The sequence below is a fragment of the Carcharodon carcharias genome, chromosome 15, assembly GCF_017639515.1.
Source record: "Carcharodon carcharias isolate sCarCar2 chromosome 15, sCarCar2.pri, whole genome shotgun sequence".
In the NCBI taxonomy this organism is placed as follows: domain Eukaryota; kingdom Metazoa; phylum Chordata; class Chondrichthyes; order Lamniformes; family Lamnidae; genus Carcharodon; species Carcharodon carcharias.
In genome coordinates this window covers 108,843,768-108,862,986 of record NC_054481.1, presented here as the reverse complement: position 1 = coordinate 108,862,986, position 19,219 = coordinate 108,843,768, and the positions used below count along the sequence as shown (strand labels likewise).

The 19,219-nt window shown below is 40.4% G+C and overlaps 2 protein-coding genes and 1 long non-coding RNA gene across 5 annotated transcripts in view; 2 read left to right on the top strand and 1 right to left on the bottom strand.

Annotated features, from left to right (window-relative positions):
* The window catches only part of aldh4a1 (aldehyde dehydrogenase 4 family, member A1), a 32,987-nt gene extending 29,581 nt beyond the window's left edge, over positions 1-3,406 (top strand). For both annotated transcript variants that reach the window (XM_041206793.1, XM_041206792.1), the window contains exons 14-15: positions 1,298-1,416; positions 2,150-3,406. In XM_041206793.1, coding sequence (XP_041062727.1) covers positions 1,298-1,416; positions 2,150-2,262 — 232 coding nt within the window. In that variant the 3' untranslated portion in view covers positions 2,263-3,406. The remainder of the gene's footprint in view (positions 1-1,297; positions 1,417-2,149) is intronic.
* LOC121288279 lies at positions 810-8,971 on the bottom strand. The gene is made up of 3 exons (XR_005945354.1): positions 8,809-8,971; positions 5,091-5,142; positions 810-929 (listed from the first exon to the last, which is right to left on the bottom strand). It is a non-coding gene; the product is annotated as an uncharacterized LOC121288279 (long non-coding RNA).
* On the top strand, positions 8,895-16,062 carry aurkaip1 (aurora kinase A interacting protein 1). Of its 2 annotated transcripts, none has more exons than XM_041206796.1 (4): positions 8,895-8,934; positions 9,610-9,707; positions 14,242-14,699; positions 15,747-16,062. In XM_041206796.1, the coding sequence occupies exons 2-4, from the start codon at positions 9,656-9,658 to the stop codon at positions 15,861-15,863; spliced, it is 627 nt and encodes a 208-aa protein (XP_041062730.1). In that variant the 5' UTR covers positions 8,895-8,934; positions 9,610-9,655; the 3' UTR covers positions 15,864-16,062. The 2 variants fall into 2 exon arrangements, with proteins under 2 accessions (XP_041062730.1, XP_041062729.1); XM_041206795.1 differs by having other exon boundaries at positions 8,923-8,999.
* The last annotated feature ends 3,157 nt before the right edge of the window (positions 16,063-19,219 follow it).

Sequence of the window (19,219 nt, the reverse complement as noted above, 5' to 3'; positions counted from 1 at the left end):
ATTAAACATGCACCACTTGCCCCACTTCATTCTCCAGATCTAGATCCAGCACTGATTTCTTCCTCATTGAACTAGAAACATACTGATCAAGTTCTCCTGTGCACATTTTAGGATTCCTCCCCCTCCTTGCCCTTCACGCTGTTTTTCTCTCCATCTACATTCAGATAATTGATGTCTGCCATTAGCACCACTCTATTCCTTTTACACTTGCTGAAATTTGCTCCTCCTCATCTTCCCACAGTGACATTCAGCAGTGTAATAGCTCCTGTTCTTCTTAATTCTAACCAAATAGAATCTAACTTTGAACTCTCAAGCATTCATGCCTTTCCAGGTCTGTTCCCGTATCTTTGATCGATACCACCTCTTCTTTTGTTTCTTTCCCCATGTTTGAAATGAAACTGGTATCTAGAATGCAAAACTGTTAAGTGAATTGAGCTAAACACTGGTATGTGGGAGAGGATTCTGAGCATTGTTGCAGCTGATTAAGTGCTGTTCATAATCTCAGCTGATTCTTCAAAACTGTTGGGAACATTTTTACAATACATAGTGGCCAATTTGAAAATGACAACTGCAAAAAAAAAATAGCCAATGCCAATCCCAAAGGTGTCTGTAATGTACAGATTTCACTGTAGTTGATCGGTGGAAAAGGAAAATTGGAGAGAGGAAGAGATGTGGGAGCTTTATGATGTAGTTGCTGATGGCCAAATACAAAGAAGCAATATTGAGATGCGAACCAGCATGTCTCTTTGCCTTCTTTGTGTTCAGTGTCTAATGTAGAAGAAATTAATGTGAGAATTAGTGATTTGTGACGCATGCACATGATTTATTTATGAAATTTTTCACCATTTCGAAGTTCCAAAATTCTAATTACAATATTTTACTTATACATTTCAACCATGGATGATTGTTCTCCTCATAACTGGTCCAATCTGCAATTAATTTCCAATATAAATACATAAGGGTTAAGAAAAAACAGCATTTCATATAAATAATAGGGCGAGAGTCATGCTACAATAGGTCTGCTAATGTTGATAAATGGTGGCACGATAGCAAGCCACAGTTAGATCCCAAATTCTGGGTTGCTAACACACATTGGGGTATTTCTAACTTTGGGTGATAATGTACAACTGGCAACGTCTTATTTGCTGCAAGTTATACACCTGGCCAAATTTTAATTTGCATTATCTTCAATAGGGAGAGATGTTTAAAATCTGTTTGACACAATCACCCAAGTTAAAAAGACCCCCTTCCCTTTAATTGAAAATCTTATTTTATTTTAAAACATGCTTTATTTCAGAAATGTTATAGCTGAAGCATATAAAGTTCTACGTCATTCTGCTGGAAACTTTTACATCAATGACAAATCAACTGGTTCGGTTGTGGGACAGCAACCATTTGGAGGAGCTCGTATCTCTGGTAAGTGGGTTGAGTTTAGAACAGTCCATTTGTTAATGATGTTACACAGAGTCATATTTCTGTTAGATAATTTTAGACCCAGTGTCCATTTACTCTAAATTCCTTTCAAGTGTCACTGTGTTTCAGGATGTGAATCTCTGGTTTTTGAATCTTGTACAATGTTTTATTTTTAGTGTGTGTGTATATATATATATATATATATATATATATCTATTTAAAATAAAGTGTGAATTTTCTGTTGCTAATTAGGATTTTGGCACTGAATCCTGTAAGGTTGCCAGCCTGTGTGTAGGTACACTTATCTATCTATATTGCCCTTGGGCTAGCAGTTGTAGTTGAATTTATTGTGAGGGGTACTTGGTTTTTACATAATGGGGGGGAAAAAAAGTTCAAACTTTTGACCTGTCTGCCTAGCTGCTGGTTGTTGCAAGGGTCTTTGGATGCCCATCTCATCCAGCGTAAAAAGTTCCTAATTTTAAAAAAAAATCATGAACAAAGGAACTGCATGGATCTGTCTACCATTGAAGATTTGAACAAGTTTTTAAATCTTACAAATCAGATAATATTGGCAAAGTAGAAATTAAACTTTGCAATACTGTTACTTCAGCACTGAGAGTTTCGTCACTCCACAGACGCTTGGAAAATGGAGGATTTCCTAAGAATACAATGACTCCAATTATGATTAAACAAATCAAGACACCATTAACTGTGTAGCTTTTTCCCTTATTTCAAGGAACTAATGACAAGGCCGGAGGTCCCCACTACATTCTTCGTTGGACATCACCACAATCTGTAAAGGAGACACATGTTCCCTTGACCAAATGGAGATACCCTTATATGGAATAGATACATAAAAAGCAGCACTAATGTGCTGCAATGAATATTTTTACTATTTAACACTGAAAGGTGTTTTAGTAAAAACCTACAACTGTTGAGCCATTATCTGAAATTTATGTCCAGCCGTGCATTTGGGAAATGCTTTTTCCATCCACTGTCATTTCTGAGTGGCATAAAAGATTAAATTCTCAAAAGTCTGCCTCAATACAGGTCAAAGTCAATGGTAGGGTTTTTTTAAATAAAAGACTGGAGACCAAGTGAGGACATATTTTAGTAATTGTACGTGCAACTTTAATAAGATTTTGTGCATTTTTTTCAGAGTATGGTTAAACAATCTAATTCACAGCATTGACACAGCAGTATTTTATTTCACTGAAAATTAAATCTCTGATTGTAATGCTCTGACAAAAGGTATTGATGCTTACTAATGATTTCCAACATCCTCAGAATTTTGCTGTTGTATGAATTCTTAAGTTTGCTTTTTAATCTTATCTCTACTGTATAACTGTGACAAATCACAAGCTGCAAAAAGTTATTAATGTAAATCTGAATTTGAATTGCACTATAGGAAGCACTAAACTTGCAATAATTGTAAGCATCTAGTGAATCACCAGAAATATTAAAATAGTGGTAAAACACTGGAGAGTAGCACTGAAGAAAAATCAGGAATTTACTGACTTCAGAATGTTCATCAGTTCTTTTTTCTGTGGTGAATTGTTTTCAATTACACATTTTTCCTTTTTTTTTTAGATCTGTGTAATTTGGTCTCTCTATCTGTCTTTATTTAAATTTATTTGATTGTTTTATGCTGTAACCAGACCATTGATCTCTGGGATCTCCAAGTACGAACAATATGTGAGAATGATTTTAGAATTGGTTTAACTTATTGTGGGGTTCTGTGCTGTCTCTTGTTAGCAATAATTAAAGGCTCTGCTGAAAACTAAACTGCAGAAAAATTAGCCCATTTGTAATATGGCCAAATGGTGATTCAAAATATAAGTGCTAGACACAAACATTCAACAATGGAGAATATCAGTTTGCAAGAACATGGAGCACTTGCTGTTTTCGTGAAAGAATGTGAAAATGATTACTGCAAATTAGTAGCTGATCAACTGAGATTTAAAAAAAAAATAAAGATTACATGAATTGCAAATCTCCTGCTTCTCTTGCATTCTTGCCTCTGATAATTGAATAGAATTCAATTCTAACTCTCCTTTTCCTGCAAACACCATATCTGAAAATATAAGATTCTATAACCAGTGTACAGCATACCAATGAGGAATCTGCATTAATAAATCCCACTATTCTGTGCATCTCAGTGAGCAAATACCGCCATGGTTTAGCCCCAAGAGTTATGGACTAGGGAGAGAAAAAAATCATGACTACTTTTCTAAACCTAAAATGTGTTCATTTCTTTCTTAATTGGCATTATCCTTTGTCTGAGTCTCAGAGGACTCAGAGAAGAGGTCGGAAGGGAAGGACGCTGGCTCACAGACACCATCGCCAACAACGTCAAGGAACTGGACTGAGGGAGGACGTCAGGACTCAGAGGTCAGGAGGGGAAGGGTAATTTCCCTTCCCCTCCTGAGTTGGCCACCATCTCCACAGGGCACAATTTCACTTGACAGGTCGGGCTCATTGCCAAGTCATGAGAGGGAAATCACAGCTGCTACTTATAGGGCTAGAGTTTCGATGGAGGACCTCTCCACCTGATCTTCCTGCCATCTCACCTTTACACCACCTAAAAATCAATATTTTTTACTCAGGTGAATCCAGGCCATAGTTTCTCCAGCCAAGGTATAAAAAGTTGCTGTAGTAGAGAACGTAGCACAGTTACCACCTTAGGACCAAATTTAATGCCTACGTTATCTGAATCAGTCTGTGTCCATATACAGCAAGATCTGGATAATATTCAGGTTTGGGCTGATAAGTGGCAAGTAGCATTCACACCACACAAGTGCCAGGCAATGACCATCTTCAGCAAGAGAGAATCTAACTATCTCCCCTTGACATTCAATGGTATTACCATCCCTGAATCCACCACTATCAACATGCTCGGGGTACCATTAACCAGAATCTGAACTGGACCAGCCGTATAAGTACTGTGGCTACAAGAGCAGGTTAGAGGCTGGAAATTTTGCAGAGTAACTCACCTCCTGACTCCCCAAAGCCTGTCCACTATCTATAAGGCAAAAGTCAGCTGTGTGATGGAACACACTCCACTTGCCTGGATAATTGCAACTTCAACAACCCTCAAGAAGCTTGACACCATCCAGGACAAAGCAGCCTGCTTGATTGGCACCCCAACCACCCCCACCTTAAATATTCACTCCCTCCACCACCGATGCACAGTGGCAGCAATGTGTACCATCTACAAGATGCACTGCAGCAACTCATCAAGGTTCCTTCAACAGCACTTCCAAACCCACAACCTCTACCACCTTGAAAAACAAGGGCAGCTTATTCATGGGAACACCACCACCTCTAGGTTCCCCTCCAAGCCATACACCATCCTCAATTGGAACCATATCGGCTGTTCCTTCACTGTCGCTGGGTCAAAATCCTGGAACTCCCTTTCTAACAGTATCGTAGGTATACATACACCACATGGACTCCAGCAGTTCAAGGAGGTGACTCACCACCACCTTCTCAAGGGCAATTAGGGATAGGCAATAAATGCTGGCCTAGCCAGTGATGCCCACATCTGTTGAATGAATAAATTTTTAAAATTGTGCCCAGTCTAGCAACATTAACTTCTTTAAAACTTCTAATGCTTTTTTTTTAGGTAAAGGATGAGACATTAAACTGAAATTAAAACACTGAATCAGCAGATTTACCTGATGTTTTTAAATGTTGAAATCTTTGATGGTCAAAAGATTGCTTCAAAATCTGTAAATCATTAGCAACAGGTTACCTCAGAGGACTGGACATTTTTGCACTGTATTTGATATCTCTTTAATTTTACTTATATTCATAATAGTGATTTTAAACCAGAGTATATTAATAATAAAATTCACCTGGCAAGATTACATAATGGTCTAATTATAGTGTCAATATTGTTTGTTCTTTTTACTTAGGAAGTAGGACTCTAGAATTCCCAAAATGTATTTTGTACAGTAAAAAGATTTATAAATTATTTCTATTATTATAATGCTATCAGGTAGAGCCAGTAGCATTGGGTTTTACCATTGGATTAGAGCCCAGCATATTTTACTATTGGCTCGGGAGAAGCACTTGAGCACTCATGAGCAAACCAGGGGATGAGGTAGTGAGGAATTAGATTTCATATATTTTCCTACATCATATATTTTTATAGTACAACAATGACCATGCTTCAAAAATTACTTTATTAGCTATAAAACAGTATGAGCCATCCAGTGGTCATGAGGCTACATAAATGCAGTTATTTTTTGATACTGTTCTAATATCTCCTTATGTGGCTCAGTGACAAATTTTGTTTGGTAATCGTCCTGTGAATCTCCTTGGGATGTTCCCAGCTTGCACCAACCATAAGCTTCAGCTCATCCAAAACTTTGCTACCTGTGTCCTGACTTGCACCAAGTACCACTCACCCATCAGCCACGTGCTTGCAGACCTACACTGGGTCCTAGTCCATCAATGCCTCCATTTTAAATTCCTCATCTGTGTTTTCAAATGACTCTATGGCCTCACCCCTCCATATCTTTGTAATCTCCTCCAGCTCTACAGCCCTCTGAATACCTAAGATCTGGAATGCAGTACCTGAGAGTGTGTTGGAGGGGGATACGAGCAGGGCTTTCAAAAGGGAATCAGATAAGCATCTGAAGCGACAAAAAATCCAGTGCGAGGGGAACAGAGTGGGGGAAGTGGAAACAGCTGAGTTGCTCTTACAGAGGGTGGGCATTGACATGATGGGCTGAATGACCTCTTTCTGTGCTGTAACCATTGTACACTTCCATCTCTGTGCTTCTCCAATTCCGGCCTCTGTTGCATCCCCAATTTTACTTGTATTGCCATCAGCTGCCTGACCCCTATACTCTGGACTTTCCTCTCTAACCCCCTCTACTTCTCTTTCTTCCTTTAGATGCTGTTAAAACTATTTCGTTGACAGACCGTTTGTCACCTCTCCTGATATGTAGCTTGGTGTCAGATTTTGTTTGTTAATCATTCCTCTTGAGCACCTTGGAATGTTTTACTGCTTTAAAGATACTTTGTAATTGCAAGTTGTTGTGGTGGTTATTGGTGACATCAAAATTCCTCCCATCCTTGATTTTCACTCTTCACACATGGTCTCCAGGCCTTCACAACTTCAAAAGCATGAAGCCATAAATAAAATACTCAACTACAGGGGACCCAACCTCTAGAATGTAAATGCAGTAACACTTGCAGATGTCATGTGCCCCGCTTCCACCTGATTCAGATAAGTGCATCAAACACTCTGGAAAACAGCAGCGTTAAAATGGCTGCAGGTGGTAAAAGAGCAGTAAACTTCTGTCTTGTCTGGTTTAACCAGGTGGCGGGGGTTAACCCTCCTCCCCCGGAGAGTATTAATTAAACCTCTCCAGGTTAGTATTAAGAGGCTAAGACTTAATGGCGCAGTTCTAAGGAGTGTGCAGGGACAGAGGAACTTGGGGGACTCCTAGCTGGTCTCCCAGATTCTATCCTTTGTAAATTTGAGATCATCCAAACTCTACTGCCCATGTCTCAACTCACAACAAGTTCGGTTCCCCTATCACCCCTGTGTTCACTGACCTTATTGGCTCCTGGTCAAGCAATGTCTTAATTTTAAAATTCTCATCCTTGTTTTCAAATCCTCCTATGACCTTGTCCCTCTCTATCTCTCTAATCTCCTCCAGTCCCACAACCCTCTGAGATATATGCACTCCTACAATTCTGGTCTCTTGTGCACCCCCAATTTTAATTGCTCCATCATTCATGGCTGTGCCTTCAGTTGCCTGGGCCCCAAGTTCATGAATACCCTCCCTACAACTCTCCGCATCATGATCACTCTCCTCCTTTAAGGCACTACATCTTTGACCGAGCTTTTGGACATCCAACCTAATATTTCCTTATGTGACTGTGTCACTCTTTGTTTTAAAACGCTTCTGTGAAGCACCTTAGGATATTTTATTGCATTAAAGGCATTATATGAATATAAGTTGCTGCTGTAGATCTTAATTGAAGGTGGCACGAAATATTGAAGGACCACTTAATAAAGGAAATGGATCTTGGATTTCATAAATAGAGGTACTGAGTAAAAATGAAGTTATGCTGGGCCTTTATAAAGTTCTGGTGCCATATTGCATCCAATTCTGGTAGCCAAGAAGGACATGAGGGACAGGGTTCTTTTGGGTGCAGAGGAAATTTACAGAATGGTTCCAAAAACATGGGATGTTAGCTACAAGTTTAAGTTGGAAAAGTTGGGCTTGTTTTCCTAGGAGTAAAGGAGATTGAGGGAGGATTTGATAGAAGTGTACAAGATGATGACAAGTTTGGATAAGGTTGACAAAGAAAAACTGGAGAAAGTTTTGAGTAAGAGATGCAGGAGGTGAGGTGTGAGGAAGAATGCTTTAGGCAGCCAGTGGTAATGACTTGGAACTCACTGCTCATGGCTGGAGTGGAGACGATGGATGATTTCAAAAGAAAATTGGATGGGCACGAGGGAAATAATCTTGTTTGGCTACGGGGTCAGGATTGGAATGGAGAATGGGACTGAATGGATTACTTTAGGGGGAGCTGGCAGGGACTCGATGGGCCGAATGGCCTCTTCCCGTGCTGTAATGACTATTTTGGGGCTAAAACCAGCACCCACCCTGCTCTCTTGCCCACATGTCTGTCCTTGGCTTGCTGCATTGTTCCAGTGAAGCCCAACGCAAACTGGAGGAACAACACCTCATCTTCCGACTAGGCACTTTACAGCCTTCCGGACTGAATACTGAATTCAACAACTTTAGGTCTTGACCTCCCTCCTCCATCCCCACCCCCTTCTGTTTCTTCCCCCTTCCTTTTTTTTTCCAATAAATTATATAGATTTTTCTTTTTACCTCCTCCTATTTCCATTATTTTTAAATCTTTTAATCTCCCCCCACCTCCACTAGAGCTATACCTTGAGTGCCCTACCATCCATTCTTAATTAGCACATTCATTTGGATAATATCACCAACTTCGACACCTATGTGTTCTTTTGTTCTGTTGTCTGTGACATCTTTTGATGATCTTCTATTACTGCTTTTGCCTACAACCACACCACCCCCTCCACTTCTCTCCCTCTCCCCCCACCCCCTTAAACCAGCTTATATTTCAACCCTTCCTTGGATTCACCTAGTTCTGTCGAAGGGTCATGAGGACTCGAAATGTCAACTCTTTTCCTCTCCGCCGATGCTGCCAGACCTGCTGAGTTTTTCCAGGTAATTCTGTTTTCGTTTAGGAAAATTCAGGCCCAAGTCTGGGCATCCAATTTCAACATGTTCTTTCCCTAGTGTGGTTGTTCCGAAACCTTGAGACGTGTTTAGGTTCATTATTACTGTTATTTCCTGTTAAAGTCTATTAATCTTATCGGGAAGAATCTAAATTTACCGTAATCGTGAAGAACCTAAAATTGTGGAATAAACTGTTTGTCCTGCGGAACCTTCGTTCCGACTCCGGCGCCGGGGGGGATGGGTTTCTGCGCCGTTACCGGAAGTGCAGAATATTCTGGACGGGGTGAGTTGCCGGAGCGCGAGGCCCCGGTTACCGGCAACAGAGGCCGGTTCCTGGGATGTCGGCTGGTGATTTGTGGCTTGTTTATCCTTCGGTTTCAACTCGTTCCTCTCCTCCCCTCACTCGCCCCTGGCCCTCCCCCTCCCCAAACCCTGGAGAAAAATCATTGGGACATTAGAAAAGATTTTTTTTGTCATTTCTTTGAACATTTCTCTTTATCAGATATAAAAATATTCAAGATAAAAGCAAAATATTGCGGATGCTGGAAATCTGAAACAAAAACAGCTGGAAAAACGCAGCAGGTCTGACAGCATCTGCGGCGAGGAACACAGTTAACGTTTCGAGTATGACCCTTCATCAAAAAAATATTCAAAATTGGGAAGAAATGTCTATTTGGTTGTCAGTCAAGCATCATCCAATTGGGTGATGGGTCTTTTTGCTTTTCAATTGGAGTAGGAAGGCAGTGCATCAATAGGGTGGATGTGTTGGCCACCTAATGGCTAAAGCATTGGGCAAGTCACCTGAAATTTCCTGAAATATGTTTAATCGCAGTTGGCGACTCTTCCCCCTCCCTCTCCTCTCTCCCCTACTTCCCACCCCTTCACTTCCTCCCTCCCCCCCACATATTCCATGTTTCGTTGGAGCTGAGACTAACTATAGACCAAATTTGTTTTTCAGATAGAACCGAGGGTTTCCCACACTTGTTCCTGAATGAAGGACTATAATGTTTCTGTCAAGATTGGCTTTGCAACTTGTGAAAGCACCTAGATTGCCTGGTAAGCTGAAGTCTCAGAGTCAAAGACATTTCAGGTCAAACGAAATCCATTTGGTCCATCATGATTACTAGTATCACAATTATAGAACCAAAGACATCTACAGTTGGCACTTTTCTACAACAATCTGAAATTTAATCCACCTGCTCTGTTGTCCCATTTGTCCATTATCTTCCTCTACTTTAATTATTTAACCAACTTCCTGTTTCAGCCATTTCTGTGGCAGAAATGCATTGCTCCAACCCCTTAGAAAGAGACCACCTATTTGGCATCCTTGACTGACATGTTTTAACGGTTTGTTGTCTCCCAGGTGATAGAGTAAGAGACATAATGAAGAGGTAAAAAATATACTGAAAAGGAAGGAAACCAACCAGAATTTGTGGTTCATGTAGGAACCAATGATATAGGAAAGAGTAGAATGTAGGTATGAAGGACTTTGGCTCTAGACTACTTTGAGACATTGATGGTAATCCTGGGATTACCCCGAGTGCCACATACTGGCCAGGTTAGGGAGAAGCAGATTAGGCATGACAATGTCTGGCTAGGAAGATGACATAGAATAGAATGTTTCAGTTGTCTAGCACAGAAGAAATAGGCTTCACCTGAATCAGGCAGGTTCCAATGCCCTGATTGACAGGATAAGTAAAGAGATAGGAGACGTGAACTCAGAAAGAGGGAAAGTTATGAGTGATGGATGTAGAAGGTTTACAGTAGTTAGATTTTGTAGCTTAAAAGTTGAGGGCCAGGCAGAAGATAATTCAGGTGCAGATGTCAATGCAAGTAAATGTGAAGATTATAAGGATATTGACAGATGAGAATGATTATTTACACTGTGTTTATTAATTTTTAACGAGGCAATAGGTGTCACAAAGTTCAGTACGTGAATGTTCTGAATCTTGAGGATAAAGTGGGAGACCTGGAGGTGCAGTAAGTGCATTCCCTCCCACCACGACCACCCCTACTACTTGCGTGCTGGAGCTGGCACACTGACCAATATTTACTTATATAATAGCATAATCCAGGAGTGTAATACAAACCCATATTTGTGATCTGAAATGTTCATTTGTGTCTGTCACATTCGACCATTTAAGTCTTTTGAATTGGTTTGAAGGCAATCCGAAAAAAGCACTTTTTAAAATAAGGACAGACTTGAATCATTAATCCATCTTAAGTCACAGCTTATGAACGGCCAGAGCAACAGTTATGAACAGGCTCACTTAATTTGACTTGCATTCCCATTAAAATGAACAAGTCCTCTGTCCCACATCAGTAGGTCTTCTTACTTGACTTGGGATCTTTTACGTTCGCCTGGGAGGGCAGCCTGGGCCTCGGTTTAATGTCTCACTGAAAAGATAGCAACAGTGTAGTACCCTTTTGGTACTGCACTGAAGTTCCAGCCTGGATTACATGCTTAAGCCTCTGGAATGGGGCTTGAACCCATAAACTCCTGACTTGGCTCAGTGTGTAGCACACTCACCCCTAAGGCTGTCCCTATTAGAATCATGTCATCATTCAAGATTAGATCGGGTAGGTCGATAAAGGGAATAGAGATACAGGAAAAGGACAGGTAAATGTCATTGGGTTCTTTCTTTGTGTAGAGGGTAAATGGTTGGGCCAAATGGCCTGTTTCCATGTTGTTGCTTCTGTGTATTTCTATGTAGAGTGGAAGTTCCACAGAATTTTTCACAAAAGTTCTATCGTGACTGCAACTGTTTGTGATTTTGCAATGACAAATTTGAATGTGATAACCATTAACTAACAATCACACAAGACTTCCAAGTCAGTATTTGAAATGATCAATAATCTGCTGAAGTCGAGAACATTTCTGAGCAAACTATTGGGATTAAAGGGTGACAAGTCCTCAGCACCTGATGGCCTACATCCCAGGGTCTTAAAGGAAATGGCAGCGGAGATAGTGGATGCATTGGCTATAATATTCCAAAATTCCCTGGATTCTGGAAAGGTTCCAATGGATTGGAAAAATGCTAATATAAAGCCCTTATTCAAAAAGTAGGGGGAGGCAGAAAGTAGGAAACTATAGACCAGTTAGTTTAACATCTGTCATTGTTGGAATCCATTATTAAGGAAGTAGTAATGGGACATTTGGAAAGTCAATATGCAATCCATCAGAGTCAGCACGGTTTTATGAAGAGTAAATCGTGTTTGACTAATTTGCTAGAGTTCTTTGAAGATGTGACAAGCCAAGTGGATAATGGGGATCCTGTAGATTTAGTATATCTGGACTTCCGGAAGCCTTTGACAAGGTGCTGCACAAAAGATTAATACACAAGATAAGATCACACGGAGTCATGGGTAATGTATTAACTTGGATAGAGGATTGGCTAACCAACAGAAAGCAGAGAGTTGGGATAAATGGGTCTTTTTCTGGATAGCAAGCTGTAACTAGTGGGGTGCCACAGCGTTCGGTCCTTGGGCCCTAACTATTTACAATCTACATTAATGACTTGGATTCAGGGACAGAAGGTACTATAGCTAAATTTGCAGATGACACCAAAATAGGTGGGAAAGTAAGTTGCAATGAAGAAATAAGAAATTTACAAATGGATATGGACAAGTTAGGTGAATAGGCCAACATTTGGCAGATGGAGTTTAACGTGGATAAGTGTGAGGTTATCTATTTTGGTCGGAAGAATAAAAAGGCAACTTATTATTTAAATGGAGAGGGATCTGGGTGTCCTCCCAGATGTATGAATCGCTGAAAGCTAGTATGCAAGTACAGCAGATAATAAGGAAGGCAAATGGAATTTTGGCATTTATTGCTAAAGGAATAGAATATAAAAATAGAGAAGTGTTGTTGCAACTGTACAAGGTATTAGTGAGATCGCACCCGGAGTTCTGTGCATAGTTTTGGTCCCCCTATTTGAGGAAGGATGTAGTTTCACTGGAGGCAGTTCAGAGGAGGTTCACTAGATTGATTCCAGAGATGCGGGGCTTGTCTTATGAGGAGAGATTGAGCAGTTTCGGCCCATACTCGCTAGAGTTTAGAAGGATGAGAGGAGATCTAATTGAGGTATATAAGAAGCTAACGGGGATAGACAAAATAGAAGTGGAGTGGATGTTTCCCCTTGTGGGGCATTCTAGAAAGAGAGGCCATATTTTTAGGGTAAGGGGTGGTGGATTTAAGTCAGAGATGAGGAGGAATTACTTTTCTCAAAGGGTCGTGAATCTGTGGAATTCACTACCTCAGAGTGCAGTGGATGCTGGGACGCTGAATAAATTTAAGGAGGAGATAGACAGATTTTTAATTAGTAACGGGTTAAAAGGTTATGGGGAGAGGGCGGGAAATTGGAGTTGAGGCTGAAATGAGATCAGCCATAATCGTAATGAATGGCGGGCAGGCTCGAGGAGCTGAATTGCCTACTACTCCTCCTAGTTCTTATGGCAATATTGAGACTGTCAGTGATTCAATATATGCATTGTGATGAAATACAGTTCCCTGTTTTGCAGCCCCACACACATTACAGTTCTGTTGTAGGTTTTTCTCTCAATTTGCTTTTGAGAAGGACATAAAATGTTAGTTTTTTGAAGTTCTCTTTAATGGACTTGGTGTAATCAACTAATGAAACATTATTTTTGTTTTTTTTAAATCACATTACTTTAAGGAGTTCTATCATCTGAATGGCAATGTACGTAGATTATCTTGGACAAGTGAATAATTGTCTTGCTGGCTAGCTGTGTGGCTGAACTCTGCAGCTTACAAAATAGTTCTTCGGATAATGTTTATTCAAATATTATCCAATATATGAAAATGTGTAGTCTTTTCCAGTGTAAATGATTAATTTCTTATCCAAAAAAATGCAGTAATAGAAGCATTGGTAACTTCCAGAGCTTATGTCTCCCTTGCTTTTCAGGGACAGCAAAAGATGTTTTCACTATGCCAAATTGTTGTTGTTGTAATGAATTTTCAACAGGATCCTGTTTAAAATTGATTCAGCAGCAGGAACCAATGAATTGCTAACATTTTCTGAATCCACACATGACAAATTAAGCGCATATTACAAAGTATTTACAACACAGAAATAGGCCATTTGGCCCAATTTGCCACTGAGATTAGCAACAAAACTCCCTAGTTTGAAGCTTTCCCAAAGTGGCCAGTCTCTGTGCTCTAACAGGAACATTTATTTAATTGTGTCTCATAGCAAGAAGGAGATTTTAATTTTAATTTATGTTTATGTCTTTTGGTTGCTTCAGAATGTTGTTTTACTTAGCTCTCCCCCTGTGTTACTCTTATCCTTGGACAGAAGGAGAAACGCTTTGTAGATTTTGTTGCAAGTACTGTCAGTGCTGCACCTTGGGAAACCCCCCTAAGAAGGTGCTCTTCATCCTTGAAGTAGGGAATTCCTTGTGCCTATTTTCTACTTCCCTGTTAACATTCCAGAGATTGTCGCAGTTTCTCCAAAAAGTCAAGACTGGGACTTGAAATGTGTTCCTCAATCAGTTCACTGTTTTTGTAAACAAACTTAATAGATTAAAATAGCTGTTGGATTTTATACAAACTCTATTCTTCCATTTATAGGAATACAATCTGTTCTTGGCTCTGCTACTCAGCAATGTAAAGCACTATCCAGAAATTGCTACACGCAGCCTCATCAAACTAAGGTGAAGCCACAACGTTGGTGTACACTAGATCCTGAGCTGGAGGAGTTCCTGATTCCGCGGAAATTGTCCATTAGCCCATTAGAAAGTTGGCTAACATTTAGACACTGTGTACCCAGATTGGGTCAAAACCATGAGCAAAGTATCAGGATAAGTGTCCAGCGTCCTTCTCAGCATTATGACTGCCCTTCAACTGAGGGAGCTCTACAATTTGAAGAGAATGGAGAAGTGATGAATTACAATATAGATAAAATCCAGTGTAAAAATGTACTGAAAATTCGCAGGAGGAAAATGAACAGGCACAAGTACAAAAAATGGCTAAAGCGCACAAAGTTTTTACGTAGACGGATCAAGGAAAACCGCAGGCAAAGGCGACAGGTAAGTTAACGTAATGGTAGCAACGCAAAATGTCTAGACTTTGTTTACAAGCCACCCAAGCAAATGGGACACTTTCTGTGTAAGTACTGTCAAAAGACATTTAAACAAACATTTTTAAGATTAACTTCATGAGAAATAGTTTCATGATATTTATACTTCATATTTCTGATTACTGTTAGTGGTACAATAATGAACTAAAGTACATTATTGTACCAATCAACAATTGAAGCACTTTGGGCCATACATTTTTATCATAACGTGCCTTTTGATAAATGTGTTAAAAATTAATGAACACACAAGTAAGTTTCCCCCCCCTCAATTTTTTCTTCCCAGCTCTGTTTCCTGAGGACGATGAGGTATCTCATGGATACTGACAGACATATAAAATAGGAGCAGAAATAGACCATTCTGCCCTTTGAACATAATTTGCCATTCAATACTATCCTGACTGATCTATCTCAATTTTGAACATTTTAGACAGTTGATCACTCTTCATGTGCCAAAACAAAACTAAGAGTTGTGAATTATTATTTGAATGTTTGTGCATGTGTCTGTAGGGTGGGCATGGATAGGGAAGGAATCACAGCTTCATTCACCCTTGTGCTCACCTGAGATACGTGTAGACAGTTACTACCGTGGGTCCACTGGATAGCAGTCAGAAATAGGGACGATAGATGATTCTGCCCCTGTCCCTCCATTTCCTAGGACCAGTTATTCTTCCTGCCTGGGGTCAACTAATTCAGCCCATATCACTGTTTGAATTTCAAACATTCCTGCCCTTACCTTATGGCTCAGTATCAAACCATGTGTATATGATTTCTCAGTGTCAGCAGAGTGCAATGTATAGCCTTTGGGAAAGAAGTATTTAATTTTTGTAAGCAAGCATTGTGCCCATAAACAGTGAAATTTTAAAAATAGATGGTTGAAAGCAATTTCAATTATTGGATGTGTTCTTTTTTTTTCCCAGAGGACCGTGTACCACGGATTCAATTACAATTTTCTATCCTAGAGTTTTAGACCTAATTTTATGATCCTATGTTTTCACAGAACAAGTTTGAGAAGGATTTGAAGCAAATCTGGAAGAAAGCTGGACTGAAGAAACCACCAGAAGGCTGGCAGCCACCAAAGATATTTGTGAAACGATACCATGGAAAATCTGAGTGACACTGGAAACAGCAGCTGTGTTCTATATAAAGTGAAACAAAATGTTTTGAAGAATAGCTGTCTGGAGTCCTATTTTAAAACCATAATCTAATGATTCATGTTGCCTTTGCAAAGAGGAGATGTGATTGACTTTGGAATAAAATATATGTCTCACTAATAAATTTAAACATTAAATTTGGGAGTTAGATCTTCTCAAAAATTGAGGTCTTTTATAACAACAACAACTTGCATTTAGACAGTGCTTTTAAAATAGTGAAACATCCCAGGGTGCTTCACAGGAGTGTTATCAAGCAAAATGTGACACCAATCCACATAAGGAGAAATTAGAACAGGTGACCGAAAGCTTGGACTACGGGGTCAGTTTTTAGGTATGTCTTAAAGGAGGAGAAAGGGGTTTAGCAAGAGAATTTCATAGCTCAGGTTTTCAACAGCTGAAGGCATGACCACTGGCAGTAAAGTGTTAAAAACGAGGGATGCACAAGAGGGCAAGATTGGAAGAGTGCAAAGATCTTAAGAGAGTTAAATGCTGAACGAGGTTACAGAGTTAAGGAGGGTCGAGGCAATGGAGGGATCTCAAAACCAGGTGAGAATTTTAAAACTGAGGTGTTGCCAGACCGGGAGCATGTGGGTGATAGGTGAAAGGGACATGGTGTGAGTCAGAATACCGGCAGCAGCGTTTTGGATGAATTGAAGTTTACGTAAGGTAAAAGGAGGAAGATCACCCAGGATAGCATTGGAACAGACAAGTCTAGAGGTAACAAGGGCATGGATGGGAGATTCAGCAGCAGATGAGCTGAGGCAGAAATGGAATTGAGCAATATTAAGGAGGTGGAAGTAGGCAGACTTAGTGATGGAAGGGTTATGGAGTCGGCTTGATCGAATAGGCTGCCAAGGTTGCAAAGCAGTCTACTTGAACTCAGGCAGTGGGGAAAGGGCTGGAGTCAGTGGCTAGGGAAGAGAGTTCATGGTGGGGACTAAAGGCTTGGGTCTTCCCAATATTTAATTCTTTCTCATCCAATGCTGGATGTCATGTGAGCAGCATGACATCAAATACTTGAAGGGCCAAGAGAGGTGATAGTGAATCAGAGTTAGATGCTATTGATGGACATGGAGAATCTGATGTTCTTGGATAATGTTGCCTTGGGGAGGAGTTGCCAAAGGTACAATCTTTGGGGCACTCCCGCGGAAGCAGTGCAGGAACAGCAAGAGAAACAATTGCAGGTGATTCTCTGACTGCAATTGGATAGATAAAAATAGAACCAGGCAAGAGAAGTCACCCAGAGAGGTGTTGGAGGAGATGAAGTGGTCAATTGTGCCAATATAGGCCACACATAAGTTGAAAAGGATTAGAAAAGAGAGTTTACTATGGCCACAGGCAAGAAGCGTGTAATTTCTGACTTTGATATTTCAATGCTTTGGTTGCTGTGTTCAAAGATGGTGAGGAAATGGGCACAGATTTTGGAGGCAGTAACAAGGTCAAGGACTTTGGAGAGGAAAGGAAGATTGGAGATAGGGCATTAGTTTGCAAGGACAGAGATCAAGGGTGAGTAAGTGGTTGCAGGTGAGGGGACAGTTAACAGCGATCTTGGCGGAGGGGGCAGGAAGGGAAGTTGAGCATTTAGTGATTCAATGGGAGTAGGATTGAGGGGGCATAAGTTTTCAATCATAATATACTCTTCCACAAACATCATACTAGTACATTGCTGAAGAAAGCCATGTTGCTTGAGCTTTCCATGTTGCTTGAGCTTTTCATCTTGCACTCATGAGGACAAATGCAAGAATGCTAAACTTCAAACAATCACAGCTATTTATACTACAGGAGAAAGGATGCTGATTGGCTGGCAGGTTGACTTTGGCCAAGCCATTGCCTTGGAGAAAGCAACAGGGAACTATAGGCTTCTCAAGCTTCTGGGTAATTCAAAAAAAGCCACAAGGCTTGAATATATTCCTTTTGTTTGCAGAGAATGGGTCCCTGCATTTGAATGTATGTCGCTTCTAGCGAGTTTAAATGAGCCATGTTACAAGTTTGATTATCTTAAATTGGTTGTTAGTGTAGCTATTAGCACACTCAGGATTGTTTGGCAAGTGCTGCCAAATTGTGGAAGCATATTTAACAGACATTTGGTTTTGGGTTTTGCTAGGTGGGCTGGTTTGACTATGGTCAGTACTCCGCCTATTATGAAATGCTGTAGGAACTTGCTATTTGATTCAATCAGCCACTTCTGAGGACGTATGACCCACATACCTTGCACCTTTTTGGAGTTACCCATGAGCTTAGGGAGCCTATCGTTCGCTTTCTCTATAGCAATCCCTCAGCCAATCAGAGTTGACTTGCCAACAATCAGCATCCTTTTCTGCTCTGGTATAAACTGCTGTGATTGTTTGAAATTTGACATAGTGACAATGAGGAAATAGTGGAATAGGCCGAAGTTTGTGAATACTGGTGAAATGACCACAATGTTATGGATTTTAAGGTTGGGCTTAAGACAGAAAAGAGAAAGAGTACAACAGAAATATTCAACCTTGGCAAGGTAACTATTGAGGAAATGTTGGAAGAGCTAAAGAAACTGAGTCGACAGCACTGCAGAGGGCAAGAGTGGGACAACATTGAAATGTATGAATAAGAGCAGGATTAGATCATACAGCTCCTCGAGTCTGCCCTACCATCCAATACAATCATTGCTGATCTGCTTCAATTTTACTTTCCTGCCCTTTCACCATATCTCTTGGTTCCCTGAGAGATCAAAAATCTATCTCAGCTGTAGATATACTCAATCCATAACCCTCTGGGATAGAGAATTCCAAAGATTTACCACCCTCTGAGTAAAGAAATTTCTGAGATCATCTCTCATTCTTGTAAATTCCAGAGAGTATAGACCTAATTTACTCAGCCTTTCAAAATAGGATAACCTTTCCCAGAGACCAATCTAGTGAACCTTTGCTGTACTGCCTCAAATGCAAATATATCCTCCCTTTCATATGGAGTACTCCAGGTATGGTCTCACCAAAGTTCTGTACAAATGTGGCAGGTCTTCCTTATTCTTGTACTCCAATCCCCTTGCAGTAAAGAACAACATGCCAGTTGCCTTTCTAATTGCTTGCTGCACCTGCATGCTAACTTTGAATTATTTGTACGAGTACATCTCTCTGAACATCAACATATAGATGTTTCATAAGAACATAAGCATACAAGGAATAGGCCATGTGGCCCCTCTAGCCTGCTCCGCATTCAATAAGATCATGGCTGATCTGTCCCAGGCTTCAACTCTTCTTTCATGCCAGCTCCTCATAGCCCTCAGCTCCCTGATAGTTCAAAGATCTATCTTCCTCTTTAAATACTTTCAGTGATCTAGCCT

Excerpts from the sequence above, each read along its gene's own strand:
- aurkaip1 (XM_041206796.1), top strand. The coding sequence starts at position 9,656 with ATGTTTCTGTCAAGATTGGCTTTGCAACTTGTGAAAGCACCTAGATTG. Across the intron at positions 9,708-14,241 it reads GAAAGCACCTAGATTGCCTG|GAATACAATCTGTTCTTGGC; the intron begins GTAAGCTGAAGT and ends TTCCATTTATAG. Across the intron at positions 14,700-15,746 it reads ACCGCAGGCAAAGGCGACAG|AACAAGTTTGAGAAGGATTT; the intron begins GTAAGTTAACGT and ends ATGTTTTCACAG.